The 27984-nt window shown below is 42.6% G+C and overlaps 1 protein-coding gene across 1 annotated transcript in view; it reads left to right on the top strand.

Moving 5' to 3' along the window:
- Nucleotides 1–27984, top strand: part of LRRC2 (leucine rich repeat containing 2) — a 1026596-nt gene that overhangs the window by 913377 nt on the left and 85235 nt on the right. Inside the window, exon 6 of the mRNA XM_069625672.1 lies at nt 4500–4645. Coding sequence (XP_069481773.1) covers nt 4500–4645 — 146 coding nt within the window. The remainder of the gene's footprint in view (nt 1–4499; nt 4646–27984) is intronic.

Raw genomic sequence — 27984 nt, 5'->3', positions numbered from 1 at the left:
ACCCAGTCTTCAGGACGTTTCTTGTTTGTATGACTTATTTAAGATGAGATATATTGCATAACATCTGTCCTTATGCGTGTGACGAACTATAAAAAACCAAAGTATAATATTGGTTACTAAAAACGAACAAAACCGTTAATATCTCCCTGTCTAGTGCGTGATGGGTGTGTCACTAACCTTTTATTTCTTGAGTGGCATGTGAGGAACCATTTCTGAGAGCGATATCTGTGCATTACTCCCGACAGCGACGGTGATTTCACACTTTGGGAAGAAAAACATATATAAATATTTTGGCTCCCTTTTACTACTGTGACGAATTTCAGAACAACAAAAAAATGTTTTAGTATATACATAGTTAGTGCCAATTTTCCTATATCAATGTTGCTGATCAATTTTGATATTTATCCAGGATCTTATTATTTTAGGGATTTTTAAAGGCTAAACCTCATTATAAACATGCAATTATCTTAGTTCCTTTTGCTTGCATCCTCAATACTTATTTTAAGTCTGCATTTTATTTTTGGTGTATTCACCAGTTAGGACATCGTTTACTTCACAGCAACCTATTACCAAATGACAATAAACGATAAGCACCACGTGTTATCAAAAGTACCCATTGGTTCAAAGTACTAGTTGTTTCTATTAATTCCAAAATCTATCTTGTGGTGGTTAGTTATTAATCCGTTACCTCCAAGGAGTTCCCAAGCATGCAAGCAGTTTTTTAGGGCAGCTTGCTCCCCGCAGTGTTCGCTACGGCAGGCAAACTCGCTACTCTGTTGTCGCGCAAATGGCTCTTCACAGTAATCTGTTTCCTGTTTGGAGACACAGACCAGGGCAACAGTTTTGGGCCAATTCGTTTTTCCAATCAATCTTTTAAACCCTTTTTAACTAGTATAGAGGGTCTATTACTTACTCACATATAAGAAGACCGCGTTTTTTTTTTTTAACGGTCCATGGCAAACCGCTAAGTGCGGTCACATGATACATGATACATTTTGTTTGAAGGCTGCAATGTATGTTTACACTTATCATCCGCCATCTTGGGTGTACTAAACTAATTCCGAAAAGTGCAGACGTATATCATATAGTCGTCTGGTAGTTAACAATTTCTTTATGGTCCCTTCAAAAGATCTTATAATATTTAAGGGCACCCTTCTTTAATTTTCGTGATGAATATTTTTTGTTTTTTACTTTGGGCGCTACACTAGTGGAGACACAAATAGTGTCCCCGCTTGTATCTTGCCCCTCAACTCATTGATCAGAAGATTTGTTTATATATTTTCTCTTCAATGATGGGATGCTTGTGGCAGATATTATTTTCCCGACAATGGTAAGATGCTTACGGCAAGGAGACTGTGTTTCCATTTTAATTGCCTAATAGTCACTTTTCCATACTTATTCTCATATAAATTTGGTGTTGCATGATGCAACATTATTCAGTTACAACACATGTTCTATATTATATTAACACAGGAAAAGGTAATTAATGGACAAATAGTCCCCATTCAATCACGATGTTTAAACCTTCCTTGACAGAATTCAGCTCAAAAATCTATTTTTGCTCCAGCTTTCGTAATTTCAGATGTCGGTCCCCTCCACGGGGATGAGGTTGGACAGTTTCAATGATGAACCAATAAATGGTTTCTTGATTATGTTGTGCTAGTTTATAGTGGGCCACTAACGGCTTGTCGGGGATTGCCTTCTTGACACAGGACCTGTGCTCATAAATCCTTTGTCGCACTAGTCTTTTGGATTTATCAATGTACAGTAGCCCACATGGGCATCTTATGCCATAAATGGCCAATTTAGTGTTGCAGTCAGTAAATGTTCTAAAACACAATTTTCTGCCCTTGAGATCTATATCTTTTATATGGCTGGTAGTTGGCAATCCGAGAATTTGCCACAATTGAAGTGACCAATAAATTGGGGAAGGCCCCACAATGTGGTTTGTGTTTGAAATTATTTTTCCTTTGTTATTGGGTAAGTGTGGACTAATTTTTCACGCAAATTTGGCATCCGTTTAAATGCAAAATGGGGTTTCTCTATATTAAACTCCTATGTGGTAATCATCCCCCAGTTTTTTAGAATAATTCTTCGCAAATCATAACTGATTGGTGAGAAAGTAAATACACATGTGATCTTCTCTTCTACAATTTTAGCTCGTTTGGCTAAACAATCTTGTCTGTTTGTGTGTCATGCTCATTTCATTAATCTGCAGATGATGTGCGCAGGATATCCCTGTTCTTTTAATTTGGCGCTTAGATGTTCACTATTAATTTCATAGTCGTCTTTAGTGCTGCAGTTCCGTATAATTCGTAGGAACTGACCATACAGTAAGTTCTCATGCAGGGCTTGGGGGTGAAAGCTGTTATATAGTAGTAAGGTATTTTTGTCTGTCGGTTCCTAATTTGTTCGATGAGGATTTGTATATTTCTAAGTCCAAGAAGGAAATCCTGTCTTTATTGGACAACATAGTAAAGTTAATACATAACTCTTGTGCATTCAACCATTCTAAGAACCATTCAACCATTCTAAGAACCATTCTAAGAAACTAGACAGACAATTTTGACTACCTCCCCACAGCACAAAGAAGTCATCAATATAACAGTGCCATGACTTAATTTGTTGTTCAAATGGATTATTGTCTGCGTACACTGTCCTGTTTTCCAGATCATCCATAAAGAGATTTGCCAGGTCTGGGGCAAAAGTTGCACCCATGCTAATTCTGTGCAGTTGTTTGAGAAAAAAAAAACTTTTACCATAAATAAGTTGTTAGTGAGAGCTATTTTAATGCACTCAGCAATAAAATCAGATGGAACAGTTTTATTAGATCTCTTTTCCAGATACGAGTGCCTAATTTGGACACATTTCAATTGTGAAATGCTGGTATATAACGATTCCACATCTAACATTACTAATATGTCTTCTTCATTTGTCACAAGGGTATCTACAATCTTAATCATACTGGTGGTATCTTGGACATATGATCTCATCTTTTCCACAAAAGGTCTTAGAAAGTATCCATATAGATCGACAATGGTTCAAGAAGTGAACCTATAGCAGCCACGATTGGGCGTCCTGGTGGATCACTTGCACAAAATGCCAGTCTTAATTAACTAAGACTGTTCTCCCTTTTCTTTGTGTTGCGTGGGGCCTGCCACACCCTTTGGATGGGAAGGAGGGAAGCTGTTTTGTGGAATTTGTGTATTGCTTCTATGGGTGACATAATGATTAAATCTTTCCTGTGGACCATGGTAATACTGGGTGTGAGTAATGATTTCTGGTGGACTGGAGAAATGACGATGGTAGCTTGGATGGAAAATGAATATGGGTGTGATGCCTGCTGTTGTGCAGAGAAGAAGGATGTATCCTAATTGTGAGGAAAGGTTTTTTCCTGCCTTTGTGACAAAGGGTATGGACAATCGTTGTCAGGCTGGGGACTGTTTCATTTTCTCCTTGATGTGCATCACTCTCTACACACTATGCGGCCCGCATTCTCACCCATGTAGTATCCACAGCACCCAAAGGGATGCATAATTTCATACAACAGCCTGAAACAAGAATCATATTCTCCCCTAAAGTCGTATATCACTTCCGACTGCAGAATTCCTAAACTAGCAAGGAGGTTGTAACATGAATGCACTTGTTTATAATAAGCTGTTGAACAGGGCAATCTTAGTATTTAAAACTAGGATTAGGGCATTCCCCAACTCCAATGGGAACCAGGATCCGTAACCCAAAATGCAACTTGTTCATCTGATCTGGGACAAGAGGTCATACAGAGCTTATATGGCTAATTGTGGCATTGGGACCATCTCCCCCATAGGCACTGGAGCAACCTTTGGCATTTCACATTCATCAATGTTGTATGTGGTCAACTAGATCATCTTGAGAATTATCAAATCTCTACAGCCCCTTTGAACTTTCAGTGATCCATGTAAGATGTATTGGGACACAAGAATGGGAAATACTCACATTTTAATTGGTCTCATCACATGTATTTAGGTTATATGGACTTTGTGGGTTACCATTATGAACTTTAGGGGGCCGCTCTTAATTCATTGCCTCCACTTATATTATCGGCCCAAAGATAGTTCTGTTGGTATCCCTTTATTGAAGAAGATGATGCATTTGCACTTTTTACATAACGGGCCCCTGAACTGCAACAAAATAAATCCACAGTGCACCAAATAAAGTTTAAGTGGAAATGAATTATTCTACCAGCAAATTTTCGTTTAACATACTTTTTCTAAAGACTGAGGTTCACCTCTGTCTCTGCACATGCATGCAAACCTGCAACCCACAGTGAAAACACTAAAAGTTAAGATGCAAATAATGTTTTGTGAATAAATGCAAATATTTAGATAAAGCTAATGTTTAGTTATGAACGCATGAACTACAGGTATTAAATATCATAATTATTACTTTTATGAGACTTGTTCGCGAAAATTGTTTAAATGATTGGTTGATTGATAATCATTACTCGATTTATTTTCCAGCTCAGTAACTTGAAACAAGTATCTTTCGTAGATCTCTCAGATAACAAATTTCCCACGATTCCAATATGTATTCTGCGGATGCCAAATCTGGAGTGGTTGGACCTCAGCAGCAACAACCTGAAGGACCTTCCAGAAGACATAGATAGGTAACGAATGACTCGTCAAGCGAAATGTAGATAGATAACTGCCAAGCCACTGGTATGACTTTCTAAGTCTTTTGAACAACTGTATTTGAATTTTCTTTGTGAAGTTTAAAAGGTGTCACAAATTATTTAGCATGACATTAAACGGTCAGAGGTGACACAACCCCTTAAGCGTAATGTGCATCTCCAAAACTAGATTTAATAAAACATATGTGGTCCATCTAGTTTCATTTCCCAACTTTTGAAAATAGGCTATGCTAGTGCTGGTTGCAGGCCCCATGTTTGCATGATGGCTGCCTCCGCTCCTGGACATTGATTTCTAGAAATGACTTTCAGGGATATATAAAAAAGGGATTGGTCCTATAATTGATCTAACTTTTGGGTTTTATTGCTGTTTTGACCAACATAGGGCATTCCCCTAATCAAAAAGTAAAGTTCATAGGGAAGGTAGGTGCAAATTATAGGAACCAAAATTAAGATAAATTTGACCAGTGGAAGTTGCTAATGAATTGATGAAATAATGGTACATGTGAAAATATGTATTTTTAGGATGTATCGATGAATTTGTTTGTCTAGGGCATGAATTGTAGGAATTTTTGTCGCAGGGCGGGCCATGTAATGGGTGGATTTCTCAAGGACATGAATGTCTATGCCCTTAGCAATCCATAGTTTGATTTGTTATGGAGTACGACTTGTTGATACTCTGTTGATATTGAATGTTCTAGATTATTCTTGTATCATGGATTTGATCGATTTTTCGATTAATTGTGGAATTCTTCTACATATCTTGGAAGGTTATTTCTTTGTATTGTACAGAGTGAATACAATTGTATAATACACTGTAAACATTATATTTGTATCTTGTTGAAGTGTTATGTGAATTATCTTTGAATTGAATGGCTGAGATTACCCCCTTTTTAGTTTTGGCTGTTGCGACACCTGTAAACCTGAACTAATGCATTAGAGTACAGCGAGGGAGAAATGGCATATGGGAGACAGCTTGTAGGTGTTGTTTGCCTATTTTCCCACCCATTGTCTGTCCATGGTCATGTTAATCCCCAGGGCCATTCCCACCCAGTTACTACCCCTCCATGCTCAAAACACCTCCTCATGGGAACTCTTTGCGCTCGCTTTAATCAAGCCTTAATCAAGCCTTGCCATCAACCTTTGCACTCGAAGTGCCTGCCAGTGTTTTTTCAAAGCAGTCTTATGGGAGTTAATGACTTAATTGTAGCTTTAAACCCGCTACTGGTGTAATACAAATGTCTTACCAGGTCTGTCTTCAGCCACCCTATTTATAAGCACTATGTGTGTCCTTCACTGAAGTCTTTTTAAAAACAAGCATTAAGTAGTAGGCATTTGCCAGGCACTGCTATTAGATGCCTAGGTACTTGCATCCATTTTGCACCTGCTACAATCAATGGCCATTTAATACAACTACGGCTGTCCCTGGCAAGTGCCTTTCCTATGCCTACACAAAAGCCCAAACTGTTGGCATTGCCAATGCTTGTTAAGATTATGATATGGAAATGTATTGAGTGCAGACCAAGTTTTGAGAAGAAGGGAGAGTTTAACAGTCGGGGGGGGGCAGTTACAATGTGAGCAAGAGGGATTTGCAGAGAGACTGAAGGCAGACTAATGGGGAAGGAGAGAGGTGACAGGGAGGAGGACAAAACAGAAGGGTAGGGGGGGCATAACAGCCTTGCAGCCACTTGTACGGATAAACAGACTGAACCGCAATAGAGGGGAAAACAGTGGTACAGAGGAGGGGCTATTACGAATGGAGGGGAGGAAGAGCAGGGTATGGTGGTTCTAAGTATTGTTGTACTACTCATGTAAGAATGGCAACCCCGGTTTCCTCTAGTATTACCTGTGGTATGGTAGGCGTTTGTGATGTGTATAACATAATGAAGCACATACATCAAACAGTAAATGGCATATACCTTACAAATACATATGTGTATTATATTGGAAAGCACAGATGTCACATGTTGGACCAATGGTACCATAGACAACCATTTTGTATGTTTTTTTTGTTTGATGAAAATAAATACAAAGGGAGAATAATATTTTATATGCTGATATGTTTATGCTCACTATTACCAATATTTTATATTTTGTTAATGATATGCTACATCAGAGCTCTGCAACCTAAGGCTCGCCAGATGTTTTGGACTACAGATCCCAGGAACCCCCGCGTTGGCAAAGCAGAATAGGGCTGATGGGAGATGTAGTCCAAAAGATCTGGAGAGCCAAATGTTTCCGACCCCTGTGCTAAATACATAAACTGATGCAATAAATGTAGATGGTTTTATGTCACATTGCACAATTTGCATATGTCCTATGCTGAAATACACACGTGACAAGCTTAAATGAAAAAAACGATATGTTGACTGAAATCAACACATCATATGCCATAACTATTGAGTCAAAAACAACCACTTGTGTTCACTTAGCAGAGTTCTTGATCACATGATCTGATCCTGCGTTGAACAGAATTTACGTACACAGCCTCCCGGTGTTCAGCATTTTCTTTGTTTTATTTTAATATGTGTTGATTAAGACCCTTCAGCATCTATCAAGAGAAGGCGATTTGCACCTAATGCATTACCCTCCCCCGATTTCTCTGTAGACTAAGGTCACAGCCCATTTTACACCAAGCCAAACCCACGCTATGCTTATACTTAATGAAACCCATCAGTCAGACCACTCCCGTCAGACCACTCCCGAGCCACGGTTGACACAATGCTCTTTAAACTCCACCCAGTCTGTCATTCTAGGACAACACAACTAGCTCAGTGAATGCATGTTTTGAAGGATCTATTTGAATTGAAATAACTTTATTCCATTGTCTTAAAGTTGTATGTTTCTTTCTTGCTTTTTTCATCTAGTGGTACACCCCTTTTTTTCTACATTGCCATCACGTTGTGACTATTTTACCTGCAACATTGTGATTTTTGAACTTTTAGCCTATTAATAATCTCACCTTTTCAATACAGCTAATTTACAGCTTAAAGGGGTGCTATCAGGTACTTTGAGAAAACAAAATCTATATTTATTGTAGTCATTCTTGGAACATGATGTATTCATTTTTTTCTTTCATGTTGTTGTCCGAGCACTATATATTTCTGTGTGCCTACATCAGCCAGTGCATGAATAGAGGCACGCCAGTATTACCCCGTGCGCCTCGAATAGGACACTTCCCTCTGCCTAGTTGAAAGGCTGAAGCTCTTCCTTATTGGATTCTCCTTTGGGACATTTTCAGTCTGACAGATGTCTTTGCAATGATGCTCTAGAGTTGACTTCTTATAAGGAGACGACTAGGTACATTTGTGCCAGATCAGCTCTTGCTGCATATGCTGGGGCCTTGGAGAGTCTTAGCAAAAATATTAGTGGCGACAAAGCGGAGAGCACAAATTCAAACTACGAAGAGACTTAGAGCCCCGGTTCCTCAAGATCATTCCCATCCACATCGGATGGCAACTCTGACTAAGCCAAAAAATTAAGTTAAGGCAGACACTTGGGCATCAAACTAAGCACCAACCCATCCATTCACCTTTTCTATTCGGTATGTGGTACCTCAATGAGCACAAACAAAGTGAGGCAAGAGAGGGAAACAGACACATACTTAGCCAGATGTAAGTCCAGACATATGCATGAACATGCGCTCCATGAGACGTTAGCTCTACACAAAGGGGGCACTAAACCACAACAAAACCTCAAAGGAAGTGGCAGAGGCTAGGACGACACTTCTCAATAGAGGCTTATTGTTTGCACTGCGGGCGATAGTTCACATTGACAGGATAGATGTGGATATTTTCAAATTCTTTAAGCAATACTCAACAAAACAGTGTCCTCCCATAACACACCAACAAGCAGACTCACAGTCCCTGATACTGATCACATGAAGCCCATATTCTCTTTATCTTCATTTGATACAGGAACACCTCCCATCCTCAACATCTTTGGCATAGAGACACAATGCACCACTGCTAGCGGTCCCAAACCAGCATGTCATTTTGTTCCTCAACTACTCAAGGATAAAACTGGAGGATAACTACTACAAAACCAAAAATTACTACAAACTTCATAAAACAATTGAACATACCTAGAGCTTACTTTGTGAGGATACAATCATAAAAGAGGCAATATTTTTATTATGAGCCGGCATGAATGTAACAGTGCAGACCACAGACCACCCTGAGGCATGAATTTCTGCATTCAATTGGACTGGCCCCCACACCTCAAGTACTTGCCAAACTAGTAAACAATCTAGATTCAGTTGTACATATATAACAAACGTGCCCAAAAATATTACATCTAAACAGCGTGATTGAAGTAGAGAGGATTAAGCCATAAAGGCATGGCAATGGAAGAATTAGTATGCAGCAGGCTTTTGAACGTTCCGGAAGAGCTGGATTCCACTGTGTGGTCTGTCTCCAGGCGTAAAGCTCAGTTGTGGAGTCATCATAAATGGGGTATATGTGTGGACCCTACAGGAACACGCCTTTAGCTTCTGCCTCAATGAGGCCTTCCACAAGAGAACTTCGGGAGATAAATATTCATTTAAGAAGTGAAAGAGTCTACTAGTGTAGGAACCAGATACCAACGTGTTAGGCAATGAAAGCAATGAGGATGGGTTCTTCAATCTGCATATCCTTGATAGTTCTTATATTCCAAACTGATGTTACCAAGTTCAAGGAGGAACGCTTTGTCCTTATTTGGAATCTTGTCAATTCAGACAATGATGCCAGACATTCTTTGCACTGAAACTTCCCATTTGCTTTTGCCAAGATTATATACAATTCAGACTGCTAGCAGGTTTCTTATGTAGGATAGTACACAATATTGAACTTGGTTTTTGTTAAAGTCTAGCTTTTTAAGTTAAAATTTGAAAAAAGAAAAGTTTGAAAATTAAATCTCTAACAAGAAAGGTCAACAATATACCTTGTAATATGCTTTGATTTTATATGCCTTTAGGTTAAAACATGTAATGTTCAAAATATACATTTATTTGGGCCATTTCATTTATTAATGGTGTGTTACAATTTGATGGAGAGACACTGCCTCCTTACCCTCTTTTTATCCGAGTGACCGTGCCTCTTCAATTACCCAAAACTATTCGTCCTCCTGCTCTATTTAAACATGTTTTTATTGTAATATTAAAATGAGTTGAAACTACTCAGTTTACACCCTCCAGGAGTCTTGTGTCTACCTCCTTATTATTTTGACTGCTTTTCTCTCTATTTCACTGTTGTTTTTCAAATGTTTGTGTATTCAAAGTTGGCTTTTCAAAACATAATCTGGCAAATTTATATGTTTAGAATTTAACACTAGGTGCCATGTATTTCTGGTCTTGCTTCTCCTCTGGAAACCATTCAGCAGTGAGCACCCTAGTGTGTAGATAGAGGCAGGCAATAAAATCTAGCACTATATCTAGGACACTCTGACAGATTGAACTGGAAGGCAGCGTCATGAGAGTCTTCTCAGACACAGCCAATGCCTCCCCCATCACCTGTGGTGTCCCCCAAGGATCCTGCATCGCCCCAACCCGCTATAATATCTTCACCAGGCCACTCAAACATCTTATACTCCCTCAGCATAGCCTACACCAACTATGCCGATGACACACAAATCCTGATCTCACTCTCAGGTAATTACACAGAGGATTCCAATACTCTCAACAAAATATATTCGACTAATCAGGCATGGATGGCAGTGAACCACCTCTGCCCTAACAGCAAAAAGACAGAAATCCTAATTGTCGGCACACCCCATGCCCGGAACTCACTCAACTCTCAATATACCTCTTTCCAGATCAACCAGTGTGTGATTCCAGTCTCAACCACACTAAAGACACTCACTGTCTACCTTGACGCCTCACTAACCATGCCCAGACAAGTTAGCAACATTGCCTCCTCGGCAGCCTATGCAACAAAAGTCCTCAACACAGCCAGACCCTTCCTCACAAAATACAATTGTCTCACCATTGCCCGGGCCATCATTGGCTCCAAGATAGACTATTGTAACGTCCTCTTCACAGTCACCTTCACAAAAAATATTTAAAAACTGCTAATTATACAACATAATGCCCTGAGAGCAGTCCTGAATATCCCCAAATGAGAACACATCTCCAATGCCAGAAGGGAAGCTCATTGGCTGCTCATCCAGGAACGTATCCATTTCAAAACATTTTCCATTGCCCACAAGTGCCTCTCTAATACAGAACCTCCTTACCTCACACAAAGAATCACCAAAGCCCACTCCTCGAGACCCACTAGGTCCCCTTACTTAGACAGACTCTTCATGCCAAAAGTGAGAATTGTAATTGCTGGAGGCTCCAGTTCCCCTACCCCCCTTCCCCCAAACTCTGGAATGACCTCTGCCCTTCCCTGATGGCTGACAAATCCTACTGGATCTTTTGCAAAGCCCTCAAAGCACAGCTCTTCTCCTAATTTCACCCCTTCCCCTAAAGTTCAGCTATTTTGTGACACCTCACCTCAGTATACTCAGCAAGACTAATATCTACTTAAACACTGCCACTATGCAACCTATGTAACCTTACCTCAGTATCCTCAGGAGGACTAATATCTACTTAAACACTGCCACTATGCAACCTATGTAACCAATGTAACCTTACCTCAGTATCCTCAGGAGGAACAATATGTATCTGGGGGATCCAGTCTACACTTTCTATAAAGAGACAGAGTTTTCCACTCCATCAGTGTGCACAGGGATGTTAATCCCAGCTCGTACGTTATTGCGTGAATTGGTGCACACATCAGCAAGTCCAATACTCTCTGCCAAAACCTGCCCTCCAATGCCATCCACCATACAAGGTCCGTTGCCAGGAATAGCTCTGAGCCATGGGTGGCGATAGCCCTTACCTTGGCCTTATAAAATTTGAACACTAGGATCAGAGTAAAGCACCCAAATCTTTTAAAGAAGATCCATGCTTGTGATGCCAAACGTGTGACCCTCGTTTTTAGTTGAGCAATCGTGGGACTATCGTTTAAGCTATTATTCATCAACATCCCCAAGTACACGAAGGAAGCAGTCATCTCTATTTGTTCCCCCTTTAAATGCAATACTGGTCTAGAAATGTTCCTCCCAACTGTAGGCTCCAGGATTAAGATTTTCATCTCTGGGACATTGATCCTATGCTTATTTAGCTGTTGTTGAAGCCCAATAGATGTTTGGTTAATTAAGACCAAATCATCTGCGTAAAGCAAATGGCCCCCGTGCCCCCCATTGAGCGTCAGTGGGAACAATCTTATCTTGACCAATGATGGTCCTAAATACGAAATAAAGAAATTAAACAGATCTGGTCCAAAGGGCATCCCTGTTTAAGGCCATACCTTGTTTCTATTGACTCTGAAAGATGACCCCTGTTTTCTAATCTTACTCTCAGACAGGCATATATTAAAATTCACACAGTTACTCTTGCAGTAACAAGCGCCAGCTGATGCACAACCATGTAATGAAAGGGGCACAGACACATCCTCTTGGATTAGAGACAGATGTAAAGGGTCCCCAAATAGTATACAGTACTTGTCATGGACCTTTGCAGTATTGGTCGACACACAATGCAACCTTTGCCACAATCGCAGCCTGTAATGTCATTGAGGGACCTCTGCTTGAGTTATTTCTTTTGTATTCATTGCTGATATGTCGAAAGAGAAACTAATTCGCCATCTCAACTATATTCAGTGTGGGGCTTTGGACCGAAATTATGCTTACCATGTGCAAGGTTCGACACAAGCCGATGTATGGTGGTTTGTCCATATGCCAATGCTCATCTAGGCTTCTATAGGCTTCACACCTGTAAGGTTGTTCAGTGGTTGTGACACGGCCCTCTGAGTGAGGAAGTTATGAGAGATGGGTTTGAATACCATATCCACCAGCACCTTTTGGAATTAACCTTGTTTTTTTGTCACATTTTTTTATTTCAGTAGAAATAAAGTGAACACGCTTTTTCATTAAAATGAGCGCTACGTCAATACTATGGTGTCATTGGCAATATTGTATGGGGTGGAAGCAAATGTATCCTTTTAATTTGGGGCTGGGCTTTGGGTGATAGTGAGTCCCATAACACTTGAATTGCACATTCCATTATTCTAATAGTGTGAGATTTGGAGCTTGACCCTCCATGTATTTGGCCACCTGTTGGAATTGGCCTTTTTACATTTTGATTGTGTTGCTTATGTTTTCATATCTGGAAAAAATGACAGACTGCCTATGTCTGATTGGAGCTACGCTCAGGAGCTGTACATGTAGGCCGGGCCGTGATACGGTACAGTGCCAAAAGCACACATTTGCAAGCCATGGACATTTAACACCCTTTTTTGTGTTTAGCCAAATACTAATACTAAGGGGGTGTTAGTTAGTCTTTTTCTATTGTGTTTTTATTTTATTTCAATCATGTTGTTGCTACAGTGCAGTAGCATTCCTTTTCACACCTGCTCCACTTTGGACGAATGTGCAGGATAAAAGCTGAGCAGCTGTAACCGGATGACCACCGGACAGCACTAATTTAATGTATTATAACCGTGCCTTATTCTGCCTCCTTAGTCTTCCCTCCGCCAATGCATTATGTTTGGGTAGTAACCAGGGCAGTGCCCTATTGAGACAGCACAATTTTGCGTCAGCCCTCTGTTCTCTGGGTGTGGGTGGTAACCAGGATAGTGTTGATTTCTTTTATTATAACCATTCCATATTCTGAAACTGTGTTACAGCCGCATATCGGCTGGGCTATGAAGCACCACCCTGGCCATTGTCCTGGATGGATACACATGTGTATGCTAATTACAGCTGTCGTCTAACATTCGGATGAAGTTACGTGCAGGTTGTTGGGTGTGGGGCTGGACCAAAGTGTGGAATAATTATATTCTGCTAATCTATATCCCAGACCTTTCATGCAGTTGAGTCTGAGTGTACTTCCCTCACCGTGTTGCTTCAAATCCCTGCCATGTGTTTGCACTAGAGCAGGGACTCACAGCGGTACAGTTCATGGTACTTTTCTCATGGCTCGCAGTTTGTGTCTTTTACCCACGTTATGGACATGCACCTTGCTGATGGCATCTAAACATGTACAGTAATTCAGACCACACTCTACAGTATGCGTGTTAATACAGTTTGCAACTTCCATTTCATATTTAATATAAGATCTTTGACGTGTATCTGTACTTATTATTCTGATGCCAGCCTGGGTAAATGGAATGACCCTACATTATCAGAATATGAATGGTCGAAACATAATTGCAAAGATTTGTATCACATAATAAGCTTCAAATAATAAACACACTGATGAAAATGTAACATTCTGTACCACCACATCATTTCTAGTGGTTGTCCAATTTTTGAAGTGCTTGCTAAATTGATAATGGTCCCACCAGGTTTAACCCCTTAAGTGCCAAGGACCAGTATGCTTGTCCTTTTTGCATAGATCTGCATAATAGCCTGGTGCTTACTCTGGTCCTCAATCTATCACAAGAGCACCAGGTAGGCTTTCAGCCTTCTGAGAACCTATGTGCTCGAGAGGACACTTGCATCACACTCTCCTCTTCCTCACAGTGCCGCTTGTGGCCAGAGCTAGCGATTGAAGGTCTGGGTGCACACACCATGTGAAGGCATTACGAAGCATGACACAGACAACAGACCTAGGGCCCATCATGAGTTGGACCTAAGCCCTTAAATGCGGCTGTAACGCTATTACCGCTGCATTTAAGGGTTGGCCCAATCATGAGTCTGGTGGTAAGTGGGAGTTTTACCTCCAGCTCCTTGCTGGAGGTAAAAATGGCCCCTTAGTGACTGTTTTTGCCCATTTTCAGCACTATTACCACCAGCGCAATTACCGCCAGCGCTAAGAGTGCCCCCAACCCATCAAGGAATGGGAACTTACTGCTGTACCGCTACTCGTGATCCGGCGCTAATAGGACCAGACCAAGCAGCGGTAACGCTATTTGCGCTGGCGTTATCCTGGCAGTATTACCGCTTGGATACGGCAAGACTCCTGATGAGACCCTTAAAGTTCAAATACAAGATATTTATTAACTTAAATGTCAGGATGACAAAACAGCGTAACTTGCCCTATGCTAAGGTGGGCTTTCCGTACCTGAACAAAACTAAGGAAAGTCTCAGTCAAAGAGTTCAACTTAAAAGTCTGCCTGTGTCCAAAACCTATATTTGCCCTCACAGCTAAAGCTAAACAGTGTGTAGGGAAATCAATGATCAAAGAAATACTGATCAACACAAAGTCTGAGCTTCTTCCAGCTCCCAGCTCCAAACTTATTCTTCAGCTCCCCTACCCCAAGTTCAAGACAGTTCCACAAAAAGGTCTTAGGATTTACCTTGTTGAAGTTGGAAAAGTTGCACAGACTTCTCAGGGCTCCCTTGCCCAAGTTCAAAGCAACACAATTCAAACAAAGGTGTCTTGAGGCCCCATTCTCAGGGCGATACTTGTAGGTTATCAAGTCTTAGGGTTCCCTCCCCCAAGACTTCAATGTAGCAACCAATATGTAATTCCATCTTTTAAAGTTCAGTTTAACAGTGGGTCAACCTGTCCTCCTTCTGGTTTGCCTCACCAGTTCACTTGCAGTGCTCCATCTTGGATGGTTTCACCATGTCTTTATGTTCACAATTCAGGGCTCACTTGTCTAGGTGCAGTTATCAGATGAAACCGTCCACCCATCACAAGTTGCTCAACTGGGTCCCCTTTTGCTATTCAGCCTACACAGGTTCCTCTGCATTTGCTCCTGTGTACAAGGTCACGTTGCTTATTGGCCTGTTGGCTCTTTGTGCAATATATTCACTCCCCTGGCTTCTTCTGATTATCATCTTGGCTCTGCCAGAATTCACTGACAAAGTTCACTTGGTGAGGGTCTTGTTCATGCCCCACCTTTGGTTGCACTCTTCATACTTGTTTCCTTCACCATGGGTTGCTTTCATATTGGAATGTTCTTGTTTAGCCCTTAAGAGCCATTTGCTTTGTTTATAAAGTTTATATTTACTTTCAATATTCAATCTGGTTTTAACTCGTAGGTATTCTATTAATTCGGTATTCAATCTGCTTGGGGTAGCATTGTTTTAAAACTTCAATTCCGTTCAGCATTTAATATGTGTTGTTTCATACTGTTTACACATTTCATTCAGTTCAGTCCTCAATATATGTCGTTTTAAGGCTGTTTTCAGCTTCCATTCAGTTTGGTATTCAATAGATATAGTTTAGCGCTAGTCTTCACTTCCATTCAATTCAGTATTTGATATATACAGTCTAGTGCTATTTAGAACGTACCATTACCTTCAGCATTCAATATGTACTTATCATGAATTGAAGTTTTCATTTATACGGCACTTTGTTGGTTGCACCAGCCCACTTGTAGCGCCCCGTTTCCGAGTTTCTTTCCCCCAACACTTACCGGTCAGCTGTGTCTTGCTCCGGTGGCTCTTGCTGCTTTGTCAGGCTTCCCAGACTGGCGCTCCCACCTCTGTGAGCCCCACTCGCATGTCACTTCCACTTCGGCATGTGCCGGCAACCCTTTTGCCTCTGGGTGGACACGACCAGTGTCCTTTCTCTCTCCTTTGCTCGTTCGTATCTCCGAGCTGCTTAAGCTCCATCACGGAGGCTCGCACACCTCGGGATTGTCGGCCGGCGTCCTGGTCACACTTCAGGTCTCACCACGACTGCCTCCTCATGGAAAGGGTCCCCTGGACTCTCCTACATAGGCCTCCCTGTTACTCTCCTTAATAGTCTCCCTTTATACAGGTGCAGCCCCTTGACAGGCTGCAGGTATGGATGTCTAATTAGACTTGCCTGACCATAATTAAGGGGATTTGCCATACCTTACAGGTATCTTCCTCATCTCAGTACCAGAGTGGTAAAATGAAGGTGTAGTGTTCATTACTCTTAGCCTCCTCTTCCTCATCCCAGTACTTTCAAGTGCTAAATGTGGGGAAATGAGGGGGGCAGTCTTGCAATAACCCATAAAGGTCGGGGAGGGCTAGGTTGGTTAAGATTAGAAAATGTGGTATACAATGTTACTATCTTACCCGCTAGCCCCTGGGGATCTCTCTCTCAGGTGACCAGGGCACGGACATCGCCTTTGGATCCAGGCCCTGGGGGTGGACCAGTGCGGGTGGATCACCTTGGTGAGGGGTCTTCAGGGAGTGGGAGTGAGATAACCGATGGTGAGATGCGCTATTCACCCTTATTTTGTTTATCAAACCCATTCTATGTTTTAGGATGCTCCGAGATTCCCACTCCCCCCCCCCCTTTTTACACAAACACTGGGCCGAGAAAGAGGATGACTGAGAATAACATCTCTGACTTGCATACATCGTACTGGCCAAGAACTGCTAATCGGGTCAGGCAAAGTGAGGCACTTCATACTAAGTACATACACCTGATACCAATTAGCTCTCTTCACACAAATAAAAGGCAGAAACCAAGGACACACTCTGAGCAAGGTGGAACACGAGACTGAGCAGAACTTCTGGGAGGAAGGCACATCTACTGGCGCAGAGAACAGTTCAAGGGAAGAGAGCAGTGGGCTGAAAATCCCAAAAGGTTGTTGCCTCCAACAGGCCTCCAACAGGCCACGAAGGATGCGTGGAGAAGGCCAGATCTCACAAGTGAAGATTGCATTGTGTTCCAAGGATGCCACCGACCCTCCTGGGTGAACGGCATAGTTGGGGAGGTGAGGTCAAGCCTGCGGTACTAACCTTGACTTGAAAATCGGAAAATGCCAAACAAGAAAGAGGCACACATGGCCGGTGAGTAGGCAGGCGACCTGAGACTGGTGTGTGCTAAAGTGAATGAAGTAGCAACATCATATCACAAGTGATAGGCTACACGTGTGTGGATGAGACACAAAGAAAGTCAGACGTGTGAATGAACTTTGATGTTAAGAACAGCTGGGAAATCAGCAATACTAAATAACGGAGTGGTCCGGTGAAAGAAAGTAACCCACTCGAAAGTCTCTGAGAAAGGTACTTTGTTTAAAACGAGAAAGTGAATGGATAGTGAAAGTAAAAGGAAGAAGATTAATTCCTGGAGAATGGAAGAGTGAAATTAACACAGTGAACTTCGAATCAAAGTGGTCCTGCAGTGGTCGGACAAATAAGCCACCCACATTCAAAAGTCTTTGATATGTGAAAGGGGTCCGAGCCCGGCAGGGGTAGACCCGAAGTTTGTGTTGAAAGTTATTGTGAATGGTCTGAGCCCAACATTAAGTAAGCCTGGGGAAGGTAGCCCCCTCCACCTGCAACTTGTGTTGGACTTTATCATAGGAGATCTGAGCCTGACACAGGGAGATCTAAAAGAATTGTGTGGTGAAAGTTCTGAGCCCAGCAGAGGGGTATCTTTTAGGAACATTTTGGATAAGAAATTATTTTGGAAGAAAGAGAAAAGTCTTGAGTGTGGAAGGTCATGCAGGCCTCGATCCACAACTTTTTCAACTGTGTATATTGTATGGAAAGCCGAGACACAGTGTGTCATCCTGCCTACACGGATCGCCGTACTCTATGAGGCCTATCGTGGGGAGGAGAGCTGGTTCAACCACATTATCATTTGAAAACTGACTTTTCCTTTTGTAGAAATTTTTCCTTGTCACTCTTTTTGTACAAGAGATAGGGAAGGCATAAGGTTTTTTAGCATAGGCAGTTTTGATTTGACAGACTCCACTAGGACTGCGTCATTTATTATTATCTTAGTTATAGGGCAGAATACACGTTTTTCCAATCCCAACAATTTAAATAAAGGTTTTACAAATTGTACCTATTGTGTCAGTCTCTGCTTGTGATACCATGCCTCCCCTACAGTACCTGACTCCCAAACTCTGAGGACCCTCCACCCAGGTGATCATCCCTCGCTTTTTCACTCCCAGGGTCGGAATCCAAAAGCAATGGCCTTTCCCAGGCCACCTGAGGAGAGAATCCATGGGGTTTAGGAGTGAGGAAACCGTCAGGTTTCTCACAACCCCCACTGAATGGCAAAAAACCACCTAGAGGAAAAAGGATAAGCACCATCTAGAAAGGCCATTGCATTAGGACCAAAATATTGTTAAGAAGTGTTGGCAATGGGGCCAATTTGCCTGATAAAAAAAGTGATATGTAAAAATGTTGCTGACAGATAATGTAACAATGGCTCCTCAGAGTTAACCTTTGCCCACATTTAATACCGGACTTGAATTGAAATGTTATTTCTATTGCGCTCGTACACAGGTGTTTCAGAGCAAGACAAGGCAAGGGAGGGGAACAGTGGAGAACAAAACAACAACTAGGCCCAGTGACATTGAGAGCGTGCAAGTGCATGGGAGAGGGGGAGGGGAAACGTGCATGGAAGGGGGGAGAAGGGGAAAGTGCGGAGCAAAGGAGAAACAGATAAATAATAATAAATAAATAATAAAGACAACAAATAGTGGTGGTGCAGCCAGCAAGTGGCAAGTGCTGGGTTTAAGGCAGCAGACAGAGTAGGTCTGATAAGTGCAGGAAGAAAAAGGGGGGACTGTATGGGTACAGATACAGACCCCAGTGCAAGGGGTGGCCTGGAGGCAGTGCAGGAGGGTGTCAGGGTGAGCAGGTTCCTGGGCCCGGAGGACAGAGGGTGGCCAGGTGCACAGTGCTCCTAAAGTGTCCCTCAAGATATGACACTTGTAACAAAGGAATCCACACAGTACACGGAGACTTGTTATGCAGTTCAATAAAGATAAGGGAAGCACATGAATGCCCAGCATGGAAGATAAAACAAAAAAATGTATGTTCTACGATCATAAACAGTGTCAGAATAGATACAAAAATAACATGTGTCCCTACCTCCAAAATCACCATAGCCGTACGTCAAAGCGTCCAGGCCCTGTTCTAGAAGGCAAGGTTTCTAGGTTATTCCATGTTATATTTTGAATGATGCAGAAAAAATGTGAATACATTTTTACCATTTTACATCATCTTGTAAATGTTATAATAGATCTCATTAAATAAAATTTAACACAAATGGTCTATGTGAGTTCAGAGGTCTTACACTCACCGTTTGTAGGAGGCCACTGACATGTTTCTTTTTGTCCTGAATGATTGACCTTACTCTTCCTTGATGATACCTCAATCAAGTGCTCATCAAGGACACCCATGTAGTATGAATCTCTCAGATACCCCTGGGTCTGCCAGGCTTACAAAGTACCAAATGTACCCTGTTTTCTTGTGTGAGTCTTCTCATACAATAAGTTGTGTGGGTCTAACTGATTGGTGGTGGACTATCATGTTTACTCCCAATGGCGTACAGCCTGGTGTAATATCGGTAATGTCCTTAATAGAAAGGCCCTCTGTAAAATCTTGGGTTTAGCTTACCAGCCTAACTTTGTGTCCTGCAAGAGTGAGTGGCACACATATGTTTCATATACATACTGTTATGTAATTTAATGTTGCTGGATATTGTATATTGGGACTTCTGCCATTATGGCAGCCTCTTGGCAGTCGGATATGGGCATGGCTTCTGCCTGCTTTGGAAAAGTGAGAACTCCAGAGTCAGGACCAAATCTGGCCAGTTGCTTGAATGATGTTAGGATTCCTTACCGGAATGAACATCTAAGTAAAGTAAGGGAAGATTCCAGCAAAATTTTAAATGTGGAGACTGTGATGAATCCCAGGATTTTGTTACTGTTTCTATGGGGGAATCACCTTGTCATGAGGCAAGGGAGGTGAGGTTTCTCTACCTGATAGTCCCCCTAGGGGTGGCGCTCAGCGGGTGGCTCTCATGGCGAAGAAAAACCCCTATGGGACAGGGGACAACACTTTAGGAGATACATGGTATAATTCCCCTACACCCTAACCCCCTCACCCTGTTGCCCTGCACAAAACATAACCTCACACACTTCCATGTTTGTCTGCACAATAGACAATGTCACTTCCCCAAGAAATACAGGGACGAGGAAGAGCAACAACAGCCTTGTGAGGAGTTAAAACCTCACTACTGGGACAAGGAAGAGAAACAACAAACTAGTGAGGAGTGAAGACCTCACGAGGAAGAGGCAAGGATATAAGTGGCAGGTTCCGCAGAACAAAGGGGCGTGGACTTGTTTCCATAAAACGGCTAATACCGTTCATCTCATAAAAAGGGAAGAATCAATGGGAAAGGGGAGAGGCCCTACCAGGAGGAAGCAGGATATTTAAACACTGGCAGCTGTAGTGGAGACGGGACGGTGATAGTAGCGGAATCGGGATGCGCACCCGCTGGCAAAGATGTCCCTAGAAGCTCTGGTGCAGACAAACCACCGTGAGAGGCAGAAGCCTGAGCTACCATCAAGTCAGGAGGAGAGGAGCATGTGGGGAAGCTGAGACACGCAGCTCAGAGGCCGAGAGTCAGTGTGGAGCATCTGCAAACCATAGAAGCAGCGAAGGGAAGCCGTTAAAGCCCAGAGCACCCGCAAACAACTGAGAAGCACTGGTAAGTTCTACAAAGAGGTTGGTTAGATCAGAATAAGTTGACGTACGACTAGTAGAAGGGAGGATCACGAAAGCGAGTCCGGGACCCCCACCCATATACCTAATCACAACCTCCACACCAATCTTCATAGTCACAGTACCTGGCAGGATAGTACACCAGGTTGGCTGTGAGCAACAACGTAGTAGTAGTAGTAGTAGTAGTGTTAGTAGAAGCAAAGCAAGAAGATCATAATTAAAGACAAGATGACTTTGTGACTCACACTCACATGAAGAGAGAGCCAAAGCAATCTTCATATGCACTGCATCTGGCAAGAGAGGATACCAGGTTGGCTGTGAGCAAAGAAGGAGTAGTAGTAGTCAAGCAAGAAGACCACAATTAAAGGTGAGTCTGAGATTCACACCCACATGAAGAGAGAGCCAAAGCAATATTCATACTCAGAACATCTGGCAGGAAAGTATACCAGGATGTCTGTGATCAAAGAAGAAGTGGTGGTAGTAGTAGTAGTAGTAGTAGTAGTAGTAGTAGTAGTAGTAGTAGTCAAACAAGAAGAATAACATTAAAGACAAGTCTGGGACCTGCACCCACATGAAGAGAGAGCCACAGCAATCTTCATACCCACAGCACCTGGCAGGAGAGTATACCAGGTTGGTTGTGGCCAAAGAAGTGCTAGTAGTCAAACAAGAACACCACAGTTAAAGACAAGATGTGTCTGTGACTAGCACTAACATTAAGAGAGAGCCAAAGCAATCTTCATACTCACAGCAGCTGGCAGGAGAGTATAACAGGTTGGGTGTGACCAAAGAAGGAGTAGTAGTGGTAGTAGTCAAACAAGAATACCACAATTAAATTAAACACCAAGTCTGGGATTCACACCCACATGAAGAGAGAGCCAATGCAATCTTCATTCGCACAACACCTGGCAGGAGAGTATATGGGGTTGGCTGTGACCAGCATAGCAGTAGTAGACAAGCAAGAACATGCACAATTGGAAAGTACAAAGAAGACAAACCCTGGGACTCACCCACATGAAGAGAGAGCTAAAGCACTCTTCATAGTCACAGTACCTGGCAGGATAGTGTACCAGGTTGGCTGTCAAACCAAAGAGAAGGAAAGATGAAAAGACCCTCATTGAATATTCGGAGCACACGACAATCTGGGAGTGAGTTTGTCCTTAAACACTAAAAGAGAAAAAGACCCTCATTGAACATTCGGAGGCACAACAACCTGGGAGTAAGTTTGGAGTTTATTTGTTGCACCATTTTGGAACTTTGTTGTTGCAAGCTGGAACAGAACTTTGGGACTAAAAATATCCCCTTTTCACGTAAGTTTAGGTTTTAGTGTGAGGGCTGAAAATAGGAATCTTGAAATGGCGATGGACTATTTTGAGCTATCCTGACAGACCCTTTAGAATATTATTTCGAAGCAGAGAAACCCCTCTTAGTATTTGGGTGAGGAAGACATTTTTCTACCCCATATTTGTTTAATAAAAGTCTTTGCCAACAATCATACCACCTGTGTGCCAAGCTCCTCCTTTCACACCCTTACAAGACATACAGTGATTTGGTGGCAACCACATTTTAAATGTCTGTAACCCTATGATTGGGACTTGAGTTTAAATTTAGCACACACAATTCCCAGTTACCCAACTATCTGCTTATCTGGTCTATCAAAGGAAGTCACCTTAGGGGACAAGTTCTTCGACCAAAGATGAATCGTGAGAGAACTCTGCCAGACTCCATCATCCTAAGACTCTGAAGTGAAGCTCTGCCAATGTGTATGTGCACACACACCAGTCATTCAGTAACTAGAGAGAAGACACGCAAGATGCTCACTTCCCTTTATCTGACAAGACCAGTGGAGTCACATGGTCTCTTGATCCACCCATCCAGTGGAGTCACAAACATTATTGATCCACCTACCCTGAGACTCCTGACTGTGACCTCTATGTGCATCCTGACCTAGGAAGGAATGGACATTGTAAACCTGTAATATGTGACACCCAGCAGAGCCTGTGGCCTATGGTTCTTACAAGCATTATGAGAAGAAACACCAATAATGTCTGTGCCCCTGCGGGTGCAGTTTCCAGCCTCTGAGGCTGACTTAAAAACTAAATTACAAACCTTTGATTCTGCATCTGCCCCAGAGAATGCAGGAGAATACTTCAAAGGCTTTGAAGAAAATATTGATAAAGCGATTTCAGGAGCACTTTGCCTGCCTGAACTGGGTTGAGATATCTGAGGCATACTTGGCATCATCATTCTTAGGTAGTGGATTGGGCGGATGCAACAAGAATTGGCCAACCTGTCAAATTGTAGCACTGGGGAATGCTGAAGAACTGAGCCACTTGCCGAATTGTAGCATACAGCATTAATTGGAAAGCTGCACTGTTACATTTTCAACTGTGATCAAAGGCATGGGCCCTCGTTAGGACTCCAGTGCTAAACCTTGGTGCTGTTAGCACCATGGTCCATGCCGGAGTCCGCCGTGGAGAAAGGGGGAATTACCACCCCGTTCCAAGTTTGGCGGGGCGGTAATTTCCCCTTTCTCCATGGCCCTTCCCCATTCCCATTTTTGCCCCATAGGGCTCAGTGGGAATGGGGAAGACGGCAATTACGGTACCGCAAATTGCGGTACCGTAATTGCCATCAAGGTCCCTTTGCGGGTCCCTACTTTAACGGCTGGTCCAGACCAGCCGTTCAGGTCGGGAACCGCAAAGGGACCTCGTAGTAAGGCATTAAGGGGATAACGGCGCTGCAGCCTTTTACGGCGTCGTTAACCCCTTAACGCCAGGGTCGTAATGACCCCCATGATCTGGAAATGCAGAAGAGGAAGAACTGCAGTTTCAACTGAGTAACATCACCTATTTGCTGAATTGGCCAAGCAGGCCAATTAAAGCATGAAGAGACTGTAAAAAAAGGACTCTTGTTGCAGCTGATTCTTTTTTTTAAATAACTGTGGGTTGCCAAGAAAATAGGCAGCAAGTCATGTCACGCATTAACGATGCAGCCAGAAAATCCTTTCACAGGGTTGTTGCAATTTTATGAGCACTGAAAGAATGCAGAGAATGTTCAAGAACATTAAAGCTAAAGTGAGGTTAGCTTTGTTCTGAACACTCCCTGGTGTTGTCACACAGCCTGAATAGGAGAACCTTGGCTTTTTATCATTAACATGTGTCTGGGTACTTCCGGTTACCCCACGATAAGCCTTAGTGACACCAAGATTGTTCCTACACATTTAATTCCATTATTCAACTTCTATTGCTGACCTGCTTTTGTAGATATTCATTGTACGTACCCGATTTCAGATGAAGCATCCTATTTTTAGTATCGGCACATGGAAAACCATTTGTCATAAATAATACAAACTCGTACTGTCTTTCTCAAGTCCATATGTGAGGTTTCTCTATGGATGTCTGTGAAGGGGAGAATGGGCCTTCACACAGCCCCTACATGGCCAGGCTTCCCTCCTTAGGATCTCCGCATCAATAATTGAGAGGAAAATGATCTTCAATAGTAACAAGAACTTGAGACCTTGGATTGCAGAGAAGTGGCAGATTTTACAGCCATTATATCCTCCCATCTAAATCTGTATGATATCAGAATAAGAACATATTTTCTTTTTGTTGCATTTGGCTAACATACAAACCTTAAGCACCGACTGCAAAATTCATACAATCATTTACAAACAAATACATCTATATGGAAATAATACAGCATACACATTTAGAATTACAAAATATTCCTAAAAACCTTACAAATTCACACAAGCTTTTCAAATTCCTTCCAAATAAAATGTGCAGCAGCAGACATTACCAGCGACTCCACAGAATACATACTACTCCAAAATTGATCTGTGCAAATTGATTCTATCTTACTAACAAATGTGAGGTAACCATTGGCATACCTTCCCTCTAGTCTCTGACAGCCAGTCAGAACATGTCTTGAAGTGACAACTGAGATGTTCCACAGTCTACAAGTCCAATTTACATATGGGATTTTATTTCCAGGCTCCTATATTTTCATGTTTCAAAGAGATGGAACCTGAGCATCAGTACATATGGTTGAAGGTGTGTTGTGAAATATGTAAAGAACATCAACCCCAGTGTACATTATGTACTTACAGATTCAAGTGTAAAACCTTTTTTTTTTATCTCAGACATATTTGTCAAATCTAAAAATATGTAGATATTTCTATTGCCACAACATGCTGTCAGGGACCCTCAATACTGCTACTTAGTCTGTTTGCTATTCCTTATAGTAGCTCTTTGTCATGAGGGGTGTAACGTAAATAGAAGGCATAAAAGCATTGTGTAAGGATCTTGGGGCTCATCACGAGTTGGATGGCATCCCGGCGGGATACCTCCCAATACAAATAGCGTTACCGCAACTTGGCTGTTAATCCCCATTTTTACCCAAGTCCATAGAACTCTTTCAGGCATTTTCATCGCATTTACTGTGGCGCAAATTGCGCTGTGGTAAATGTGCCAAAAAATGGGTGGAAAGTTGCTGTGTTCACACCAAGCTCAAAGCTGGAGGTGAGTGCTCCAACCTTACCCAAAAGTCGTGATTGGGCGGAGCAGTAATGCAGTGGTAATACCGTTACTGCTGCATGTTCACTACTCCACCCAACCCGTGATGATGCCCAATGCATGCCTTCAATTCAACTCACGCCCCGTTTTCAATCATTGTATGGCGCGGGGGGAGTGCTGGACCACAACTTGCGCCTCCGCCGCTCTCTTCCTCTTCACCATACAAATACTCCCAGCATTTGCGCTGACATGGATTTTTATGGCGGTGCAAATTCTGTGGTTCCCTATGGGGTCTGCCAGCTTTATGTTGTAGCAAAAAGCAAGCAGACCACATAGGGACCCATTGTAAACAGTGTTGCCATGCGTACCTGGCAGGCAGCGTTTACTCAATTTTCATGGCCAATTGCAAAAGGCAGCATACACACCTGTACACTGCCTTTTACCCTGCACTCCCGAGCACAATTCAGCAATTCAGCAAAGGATACCCGCCTTTGTCATGTTTACACATAACGGGTCCTCGCAGACGAATTACGGGACTCATGAAACTGAGCTCCATGGTGATATTTCAGAAAAGTGTGATAGGAATTATTTTATATGCTTATTGTAGGTTTTGATACTTTGGCTTTCTCAGTAAGGCAAGTGTAGCATTCCTATTTATAACAAAAAAATATTTTGGAAGCGATCATTAAAACTTTCAAAAGAGCAAGTTTGCAAAGTCAAATAAAATAATTTCCTTTTCATAGCTTCTTTTGTCGAGAACACACAACATTTTGTCTCTGTTCTCCTTCTAGGAAAGGGCAAGGCTTCTTCTGTAATCACCAAGGCAATGTTTAATTGAGGGCAGACAGATGGAGAGACTGAGAGAGATTAATGAACAGAAAGAGGATATAAGAGAGGGACACAGACATACAGGGAGAGCGAGAGTCAGAGACAGCGAGTCACACAAAGGACAAAGGTTTAATGTAGAGAGAGAGGGGGAGGGAGAGACATACACACACAGAGGGATGGATCAAGGGAGTGAGAGAGAAAAGAAGAAAGCGAAAGAAAGACAGAACCAGAGAGTGAGAGAGAGACAGAAAGTGAAAGACAGCAAGCGCAACTGTGAGGAATTTGCCCATCTGCACAGTGTGTGTGATCAACCTCTGTAAAATGTGTGGGGCTAATCCGCACAAATGTTCCTATGCTCACTGCACAACATACACATAGACCTGTGTACTCTGGGTGGATACAGCTTACAGATGCCATCCACCCTTTCATATTTAGTTGGGATCTGACCGGTGGAGAAGATGATGCCTCTCCAGAATGGGGAGGGCCAAATCTTCCCCCTGCCATGACCAGCTTAATTAACTAACAAAGGCTCCATGGATCTGCCTTGTCCTTTTGTTGGGCCCTGTAGCTGGTGGCAGCAAGTTACATGCTATTCACAGTGTAATTCAAACAGGCCCACATGTGGCCTGGCTGCACAGGCTAACAAAGGAGACAGGAAACCCCAACAACCTTTCATATGCAACTGTGTCAACCTGATGCCATTTCCCGTCCTCAGTATCAATTGACAGTAAAATGTCATGTCTGGGAATGCATGTTTACAGTAGTCAATCCCTCAGGGGGACCCCATTCAGAAGGTACAAGTATGTGGTTTGACAGAGCCAGAAAGTCTTGTCTCACTGCAGCTTCAAGGGAGACCTGACACTTTAATCACAAGCCACAGAGAGCTCCATTAACCAGAGGCACCCTTTCATTTACAACAGACAGGAAGATTGGTGGGACTTAGTATTACATGTTTTCACCCCTTTACCTTTTCGGTTGCAAAGCTCTCCGATTATGACCTCACACATACAGGAGATTGTTGGTGGGAACCCAGGATTGGTTCATTAAGGTAGGCTTAGCCTACACCAATCCCTCTGGTCAATTTGGCTTTAAAAGAGGGCTAAGCCCCTCTTTTGTCAGATCATCTGAAGGCTTCACCAGAAGCAGAAAGAAGAACTCATCATTGGACGTTGGCTGAAGGTACAGTCTATCTTACATCTTGCGCCAGTAAAGAGAGGCCAAGAGGGAAACAAGATCCCTCCCATAAACATCTCCCAGGGAACAGAGTAAAAGACTGAATCCAGAGGACCCTCCAGTAGTTCCAGAACTGGTACGCAGCCAGCACACAGCATGAGCTGCAAGGCTCTGCAGCAAGCTTCCAAGCTGGGAAGCACCAGAGAGTCTCTGGAAACCCCAAACTATGGACAAAACAGCTGCCTGAAAGACTTTCCTCAGCTTAGGGCTATCCGCCTTAAAGGATGACACAAGCCCAATGAAGAAGTATGGAGATGTGCATCGACAAGCCTCTACCGATGTCCACCTTAAAGGACATTTTCAAGGCAGTTGAACCCC

The sequence above is a fragment of the Ambystoma mexicanum genome, chromosome 6p (assembly GCF_040938575.1).
Source record: "Ambystoma mexicanum isolate Mex_15411 chromosome 6p, UKY_AmexF1_1, whole genome shotgun sequence".
Lineage (NCBI taxonomy): Eukaryota > Metazoa > Chordata > Amphibia > Caudata > Ambystomatidae > Ambystoma > Ambystoma mexicanum.
The sequence above is the reverse complement of the archived record's forward strand: the minus strand, read 5'-3'. Positions and strand labels throughout refer to the sequence as shown.